At 42.0% G+C, this 9,153-nt stretch overlaps 1 protein-coding gene across 1 annotated transcript; it reads left to right on the top strand.

Moving 5' to 3' along the window:
- Positions 1-202: 202 nt before the first annotated feature.
- On the top strand, positions 203-953 carry LOC122544573 (histone H2A, sperm-like). Its single transcript, XM_043683892.1, has one exon. The coding sequence runs from the start codon at positions 221-223 to the stop codon at positions 611-613; it is 393 nt and encodes a 130-aa protein (XP_043539827.1). The 5' UTR covers positions 203-220; the 3' UTR covers positions 614-953.
- The last annotated feature ends 8,200 nt before the right edge of the window (positions 954-9,153 follow it).

The raw sequence follows: 9,153 nt of genomic DNA, 5'->3' as shown, positions 1-9,153 counted from the left end.
GCTTTTCAAGTTTTAAAAAACGGTTGATTATTTAGCGCCTGGACTTTCCGCCCTCCTCCCCGGGCCCCCTCCGGATTGGGGAATTGGAACAACATTAGGAGGGGCTGGACAATGGGACCAATCAGAAACGGCCCCCCCACCATTCCTCCCGAAGGTATAAGAGACCGTAATGTGGGCGGAGTGCACCATTCTCTCTGAAAGTGTTTGAGAGATTGTGATCATGACTGGAAGAGGAGGAAAGGGCAGTGGGAAAGCTCGCTCCAAGGCGAAGTCTCGGTCGTCCCGGGCTGGCCTGCAGTTCCCGGTGGGCCGTGTTCACAGGCTCCTGAGAAAGGGTAACTATGCTGAGCGTGTGGGTGCCGGAGCGCCGGTCTATCTGGCTGCGGTGCTGGAGTATCTGACGGCTGAAATCCTGGAGCTGGCCGGCAACGCGGCCCGGGACAACAAGAAGACCCGCATCATCCCCAGGCACCTGCAGCTGGCCGTGCGCAACGACGAGGAGCTCAACAAGCTGCTGGGAGGGGTGACCATCGCACAGGGCGGGGTGCTGCCTAATATCCAGGCCGTGCTGCTGCCCAAGAAAACAGCTGCTGCGGGAGCCGCTAAAAAGTGAAGCGGACATTCTTGGATCTGACTGCCAAAAGGCTCTTTTAAGAGCCACTCACAGCATCTGTGAAAGGAGCTAAACTCTCTGGATTGATTAGTTTACTTTTAATGGGGAGAGCTCTCGCCTTTGTATCGGATATCAATGAATTCCACGCTCCATTTAATTGGATATTGTTACGGTCTATGGGAAAAACAAGGGCACATGTTGGAAACCAGAGTCTAGATGAGTGCAGTGCTGGAAAAGCACAGCAGTTCAGGCAGCATCCGAGCAGCAGGAACATCGATGTTTCGTGCAAAATCCCTTCATCTGAATGTCTATGGGAGCAGAGAAATAATCGCATTTTATGATAAATTCTAAGTGTCCTAGACTACAGGATTTCAAAGGATTTTGCCTGAAACATCGACTTTCCTGCTTCTTGGATGTTGCCTGAACTGCTGTACTTTTCAAGCTCCCCTCTAATCTCCAGCATCTGCAATACCCACCACTGCCAAACAGAATTGCCCCTATCTTTGCATTCCACGGATAGATTCATTTTACAGTTAAATTTCCATATACTGAGGATGTTGTTTGATTGCACAGTGCTCTGAATGAGACTTTCTGCTGTCGTTTCGAAGGTTTCAAAATGAACCGAGATCAAACCAGAACATCTGTCTCACTGCAAGGAGAAATAGCAAATAGCACAGAAACAGATCCTCCAAAATCTTAACAATGATATACTTATCTAAATGTCTTTTCAACATTGTGACTGTGTCCATAGCATCACCTCCTTTCGAAGTTAATTGTGACTGTGTCCATAGCATCAACTCCTTTCGAAGTTAATTCCACACAATCTATGCTGTTTTTAAAAAAACTTACTTTTAAAATCTTTTTCCTTTTACCTTAAAAATGCATCTCATAGCCTTGCAGTCACTTACCATAGAAAAAGATAGATACAATTCCCCTTCCCTTTAGCCCTCGGGGTTGTCAAAACTCTATCACCCATCAAGATCTTAGGTTCCAGAGAACACAGAAGTCCCAGCCTAATATGATGGACATCAACATTCTAGTAAACCTTTTCTGAACCCTTTCCAGCTCAATAGTATACTTTTGATATCAGGGTGATCAGAACTTGATACGGTAATCCAGAAGAGGACTCATCAACATCCTATGCAATCTCAATATGACCTTTCAACTCCTTGTACTCAAAGGTCTGAGCAATGAAGGCAAGCACATTAGATGTGTTCTTCACCACATTGTCGACATGTGAAGCAAACTTCAAAAATATGCAGCTGGCCAACTAGGTCTCTCTGTTCAGCAGCACTACCCAAGGCCCTGCTTGTAATTGTATAAGGCCTACCCTTGTTGTTTTGTAAATATGCAATGTCTCCGTAACTCCATCTGCCATTCCTCACACCATTGACTGATTTAATCAAGATTTATTTCTAATCTGAGATAGCCTTCACTATACCACCAATTTTGATGACATCTGCAAAATTACTAACCATGCCTTTTGTATTTTCATCTAAATCATTTACAGAAAAAAACAAACAAAAGCGGACCCAGCACTGATTGGGGTGGAACATCATTGGTAACTTGCATCCTGGTGGTGCAGGCTCGAAGGGCAGAATGGCCTACTCCTGCACCTATTGTCTATTGTCCTCCCCAAACCGTCCATTTGAATCCTATCTTTCAGAATCACCTCCAACAATGTACCCATCACACAAGTCATACTCACAGGTCTATATTTCCCAGGCTTCTCCTTGCATCCCATCTTAAAATAATGGCAAAATATTACCCAATATCCGATCATCCAGCACATCACCATAGTTACATATGATACAAATATTTCTGCAAGGGGCACCACAATATCCTCCTTAATTCACACAATGTCCTGGGATACGCTAGATTAGGTCTCTGAGATTATCCAACTTTGTTTTCAAAGACCTCCAGCATTTCCTCTTCTGTAAGGTGAACTCTTTTCAAAACATCAATATTCATTTTCCTGAGTTTGCCTGCTTCCCAGTAAAACCTGATGTGAAATTTCATTTTCTGCCTCTCGCATCTTCTGAAATTCAAACAGAACTGCAGAGGTGAACTGGATCTGCTGGTAACAAAATGGCCCGTGTCTGCTCCCACAAAATGGCTGACAAATGTCTACCCTTAGTACATTGTCATTAATAGCTGTGAGTAATCTATTTTGACCAGGGCAAATCAGGATACTTCTGAAAACTTACTAACTTTCACGCACAGGCATAAATGTTTTGGTTCCATGTATCTCTGCTGGAAGTCTTTGAAAACAGATCTAAGACTAACGAACCAGAACAGAAAGCATTCTTACAAATCTTATACCAACTAGTTAAAACTAAATGCCTTTGGTATTTTTAACACACATAATTAGGACAATGGGAAATATAAGAGGAAAAACAGAATTTCATAAAGAAAGCACATGAGATACAATGAATAACAGAATTCAAACTGACTCACAGATAAAGCCAGCCTAAGAGGCCTGAAGCAATTAACTTTGGAATGTGAATGAGGAGGATGCATAGAAAAATGGCAAGGATGAGTGATTGTAGTGTCTGTTCAATACCATGAGGTCATGGGGAGCTGAGGCCTGTTAAAGAAATGCCTGTCATTGATTCGATGTCTTAGTGGATTGGGTTTACGAATTATGAGGGAGGATCAAAGTGATCAGGTTGTATGCGATTGTTATCAGCAAATTTATAAAATACTGCTTTACGTTAAAAATTCAGAGTGTGTCATGATCTCCCAATCAGGGCTGGTCTCTGGAGGGGATCCTTTGTCCCTGCTTTAACTGGGTTTTGCATGAATAAAATTCCACTTGCCTGAGTTCTGCCTGCCTGCTGAGTTTGCATTCCCTTTCGGGGGAAAAGGCTCCGACAACAACAACTACCTCTTTGATCTTTAAGGTACCCTACTCTCTTTCTCTCCCTCATTGTTAACTTGCTTTGAATGATCTTGTAGAATCTCATTGAATTATGCTTAACCTTATCTGCCAAGACTATCTTGTATCCCCCTCTTTGATTTCCTAATCTCCCTTTCAAAAATGCCCTTTCTATTTGCATAATGTCAAGAGATGCTTTTCACCCCAGTTGTCTATGTCTAATTTATGATTTATTTGTACTTGCAACTAAAACATTGACTTTGCTGCTCCTCTAATGTTGTGCTTTTCCAGTTTCATTTTTATCAACTCTGACTGTCCTTACTAAAAGCCTTACATTTATCCACATTACATTGCTTTTGCTCAATGACTTCTCCTCAGCACAGTCACAATGCATTTTCGTTCACAGCTCACCATCCGACCTAGTTTTATGTCATCTGTCAATCTGGAAATATTACATTTAGTTTCCTCTTCTAAATCATTGTGACTATATTGTGAAGAGTCGGATTCTAATCATGATTCTTGCCACGACTCCTAGTCATTGCCTGCCATCGAAAAAATGATCCCTCTACATGTTTTCTTTCAGCCAAGCAGTTTTTAAAATCCATCTCAACACCATGTTCTTTATTTTGTTTTATGTGAGATTTTGTCAAAAGAAACATCCGAATGATGCCATCTGCCTATCACCTCTACTCCAGCAGATTTGCCAAGCTGAGAACATAGAACATTATGACACAGGAACAGGCATTTCGAATCCATGCTGACTTTGTTTGGTCCCAATCTTTTTTTCCCACAGACACTCTGCAAGTATTTATTTCCTGCAGGCTGAGTGGCCTATAATTCCCAGATTATGTCTAACTTACTTTTCAAATAGATTGGTCACATTAGCTAACTCACAATCTGTGGAAAATATTAAAATATTGCAATGTCTATGGAATCTTGGAATATGACCATTCTCTATTTCTGTGACCACTATGTTAAGTACTCTGGGATGTGGATGACCAGGCCCTGCTGTTTCCCAGCTTCAATCTTATCCATTGTCCCAACACAATTTTCCAAACAATACTGATTTGTTTCAGTTTTTCCCTCTCACTGAACTCTGTGTTCCCCAACATTCCTGGTGCATCATTTGTGTCATTCTTTGTGATCAGCGAACAACAGTTACATATTTGAATAGTAGCCATTTTTGCTCCCTAATATGGACTGCCTCTTTTTGATCGTAAGAGACCTAGCTTTGTGGTCACCAACCCATGTTTTCTTCCATTTCCCCTTTACACATTTATCAGTACTTTAACAGTTAGTTTCTTTTTCAAAACATTTGCAAGCTTACTCCAATCCTCATTTTCTCTTTCTTAGTTAATGCCTTTTATCTCATCGTTTGCTGAATTCTAAATTGTGGCGAAAGTGAGGACTGCAGATGTTGGAGATCAAAGTCAAGATTAGAGTGGTGCTGGAAAAGCGCAGCAGGTCAGGCAGCATCCGAGGAGCAGGAAGATCGACGTTTCGGGCAAAATCCTTTCATCAGGAATGAGGCTGGGACCCTCCAGGGTGAAGAGATAAATTGGAGCGGGGTGCAGCTGGGGAGAAGGTAGTTAAGAGTTTAATAGATGGATGGATTTGGGGATGAAGGTGATGGGTCAGAGAGGAGGGTGGAGCGGATAGATGTGAAGGGAGATTGGCAGGTAGGACAGGTCATGAGGATGCTGCTGAGCTGGCAGGTTGGAACTGGTGTAAGCTGGGGGGAGGGGAAATGTGGAAACTGCTGAAGTCCATGAAATTAATTCTAAGCTTACTGTGAATCCTCTTGTAAGGATGCTACCTTGAAGAAGTTCTCCCCCTCTCTCTACAAAGATCTCAGTGAGTTTCTCTCTCACTGCAACCCCCAGGTCATCTCCTCTGCCCTGAATTCTAAATTGTTCACAGGCTTTATGTTTGTCAGTTTATTTTCTTCCCAATTTGCATGCCTATTCTTGGGATGAAATATTATCTCACAGACCCCTAAAGATTTGTTAAGTTTACACAAGTAATAATTTGTAAATTGTAAAACTTTCCAAACTCATGGTAACCTCCATCAGAAATGTTAAATGCAGTTGATGTAGGGAGACATCACCTTGATAGAGGGCAAGTTTCTCTCCAAGCCACACACCATAATCATTTGAAAATATATCCCATTTCCTTCACTGTCACTTGATCAAGACCCTGGAATTCCCTGCTCATGGCATTGTGGGCAGCACATGGACAACAAATGTTTCAGAAGGTGGCTCACCATGGCCTGCTCAAAGAGGAATAAAGGCGATGCTCAGGTAGCGACGTCCACGTCCTCAGAGTGAATAACCAAAAACACCTGGGGTCTCTCGCTGTGGCATACAATACATCACAAGGTTTCTGTCTTCAGCATACCTGACACTAACATCTGTTGTCCACTATACACTAAATCGAGGCCTAGAGACGTTATTGCACACTCCTGCTCCAGGCTTGATTTTTGCACACGCTTCCTGAACCAGAAACAGGGACTAACACTGTGATGCAAGACTCTCTCCAACAGTTACATTCTGCCTTTGTAAGAGTGTTCCACTTATTTCATTTGTGTTACTATTTTCCACTTATGCTCCTTTCTTAAGGGAATTAATATTTGTGGATGAGGGTCAGCAGAATTAAATACCACAGTTAACATAAGATCAGACGTGGTTATCGAATGGGAAAGCACAGAGAATGGTTGAGTTTATCCAACACTCAGACCAAACAAATACAACTCAACGTGTAAAAAGAATGAGATTCACACACTCCACAAAACCAAACTGGCACTACAGTTATTCAATGGCAGAATACTGCAGAACTAATCTCACATTAGCATTTACCTAGAGATACTGGCAGTGAGTTGATGAAGTTCAGACACCCAACAGTTAGTGGAAATTAGTATGGAGAACAGATGAACAACAGAATGTCCCAGTGCGGACACAATGGGCCGAATGGCTGTATCAATTCTGTGACTCTGTCATAAATCACAAAATGCAGAAGAGTTTAAGGCCCAATCACAACACCCTTAAAAACTACTATCACAGAATGAATCTCAGTCACAGAGGATTCTTTGTTTCCTAAATTCGTTCATGGGATGAGGGCATCACTGGCTCGGCCAGTATTTATTGCCCATCCCTAACTGCTCAGGGGTAGTTATGAGTCAACCACATTGCTGCGGGTCTGGAGACACAAGGATGGCAGTTTCCTTACAGGACATTAGTGAACCAGGTGGGTTTTCCTGACAATCAACCATAGATTCCTGGTGATGATTGGACTCTTAGAATGTTATTGGCTGCCAGAGAATTAAGCAACTTTCATACATAAAAGAGTTGAAAGTAGTTGGCACTGATTGAGTACTTGACACTCACAGGCACACAGCAGAAACTGACAAGTATAGATCAATTCCAAAACACCCATGTGGACACAACAGAAACTGACCGGTGTAGATTGATAGCTGCTCTTACATATTCACTCTGCAGAAACTGAAAGGGAGTGAATGATACATAAACACATACATACACACACTCACATACACAACTAAACTAACACATTCACTGAGCAAACATTGGCAGCTACAGTCTGGTTAATACATTTACACATTTATAAATAAGATGCTGACAGATACAGATTCATAACTCCATCCTGAGATACCCAGAGCAGAATATAACAGGGACATATTGGTCAATCATGCACATGGCAGGACATCTCAGAGGAAGACTGATAACAACATTCTCATCATCAAAACTTATTGGAACAGAGTAATAACACTCCCTGTTTCAAATCGCATACATTGACATGTACAGTTTGATAAATGACACTCATGTTTACAGCACAGAAACTGACAGGTAGAAATTAATAACAAAAATTGCTGGAAAATCCACAGATTTGGCAGCATTGGTGCTGGGAAATCAGACTTAACATTTGAGGTCTACTGACCCCTCCTCAGAACTGATTGTGTGCATTTTCCTAGCTACCATTTGGTCTTCTCTATGTTGGCAAAACTGAGTGTAGATTGGGTGTCCACTGTGCAGAGCACCTACATTCTGTCCAGAAAAAAATGTCCCTGAGCTTCTAGTTGCATGCCACTTCAACACACCACCCAGTTCCCTGGCCAACATCTCTGTCTCAGGCTTGCTGCAGTGCTCCAGCAAAGTTCAGTGCAAGCTGGAAGAACATCACTTCATTTTCTGCTTGGGAACTCAACAGCCTTCTGGACGCATTATTGAAGTCTACAACTTTAGAGCGAGAGCTCTCCCGTATCATTACCCAAAACCTCTCTCACCATGCAGTGTTATCATATGGTCTTCTATTGTACACCAAAACTCACTAACAGTCTCTATTAATAGCTATTATTATCCTCATCTGACTGTGATCCACTAGTTTTTCTGTTCAACTGTTCTTCTCTCTCTTTGGTTCTATATCCATTCACCATTCACTCCCTTACCCTTCAACACACCCTATCTTCTGCAGAAAATCTAATATTTTCCTGGCTACCATCTCTTCACAGGAAGGGTTACTAGACTGGAAATTTTAACGCTGATTTCTGTCCACAGACTCTGTCCGACCTGCTGAGATTTTCCAGCAATTTGTTTTAGTTTCTGATTTCCAGCATTTGCAGTTCTTTTGGTTTTCATTTAGAGATTAATAACTACATTTTCATATTCACAGAGCAGAAACTACCAGGGAAAATTGATAATCACATTCACATGTTCACAAAAGAAAATCTGTCATGCAAGCATTGATAAATGCACTCATGTTTACATTACAGAGCCTGACCGGGAAGGGTTCTCAACTAAACAAAACATTAATGGAGCAAAAACTAACAGGGACTGTTAAAAAGTAAATTCTCATACTCACATAGCAGAACCTGGCAGACTTAGATTGACAATTACCAAAACACATTCAGTATTGAGTACAGTTGTTGGGAAGTCACCTTGTAGCTGTACATGACGTTGGTTAGGCCACTGTTGGAATATTGCATGCAATTCTGGTCTCCTTCTAGATGAATGATATTGTGAATCTTGAAAGGGTTCAGAAAAGATTTATAAGGATGTTGCCAGGTTTGGAGGGTTTGAGCTATCGGGAGAGGTTGAATAGGCTAGGGCTATTTTCCCTGGAGCATCGGAGGCTGAGGGGTGACACTATAGAGGTTTATAAAATCATGAGGAGCATGGATAGGATAAATAGACAAAGTCTTTTCCCTGGGGTGGGTGAGTCCAGAACTAGAGGGCATAGGTTTAGGGTGGGAGGGAAAAATATAGAAGAGACCTATACAGAGTGTGGTACTTGTATGGAATGACCTGCCAGGAGGAAGTGGTGGAGGCTAGTACAATTGCAGCATTTAAAAGGCATCAAAATGGGGATATGAATAGGAAGTATTTGGAGGGATATGCGCTGGGTACTGCCAAGTGGGACTAGATTTGGTTGGGATATCTGGTCGGCATGGACAAGTTGGACCGAAGGGTCTGTTTCAGTGCTGTACATCTCGATGACATTCACCAAGCAGATTTCCTCAGATGGCTAAGGGAATTCTCTGGGCCCATAGTTATCAAACAAGTTCTCAGAAATATATTCATCTCACAGTCAAGTTGTGACTCAACTCTTGACTCAAGAAAAGTATGACACAGAAACTTTTTATTTTCATTTC

Source organism: Chiloscyllium plagiosum, chromosome 50 (genome assembly GCF_004010195.1).
Source record: "Chiloscyllium plagiosum isolate BGI_BamShark_2017 chromosome 50, ASM401019v2, whole genome shotgun sequence".
Taxonomy (NCBI): domain Eukaryota; kingdom Metazoa; phylum Chordata; class Chondrichthyes; order Orectolobiformes; family Hemiscylliidae; genus Chiloscyllium; species Chiloscyllium plagiosum.
The sequence above is the reverse complement of the archived record's forward strand: the minus strand, read 5'-3'. Positions and strand labels throughout refer to the sequence as shown.

Coding starts and splice junctions, on each gene's coding strand:
- LOC122544573 (XM_043683892.1), top strand. CDS start 221: ATGACTGGAAGAGGAGGAAAGGGCAGTGGGAAAGCTCGCTCCAAGGCG.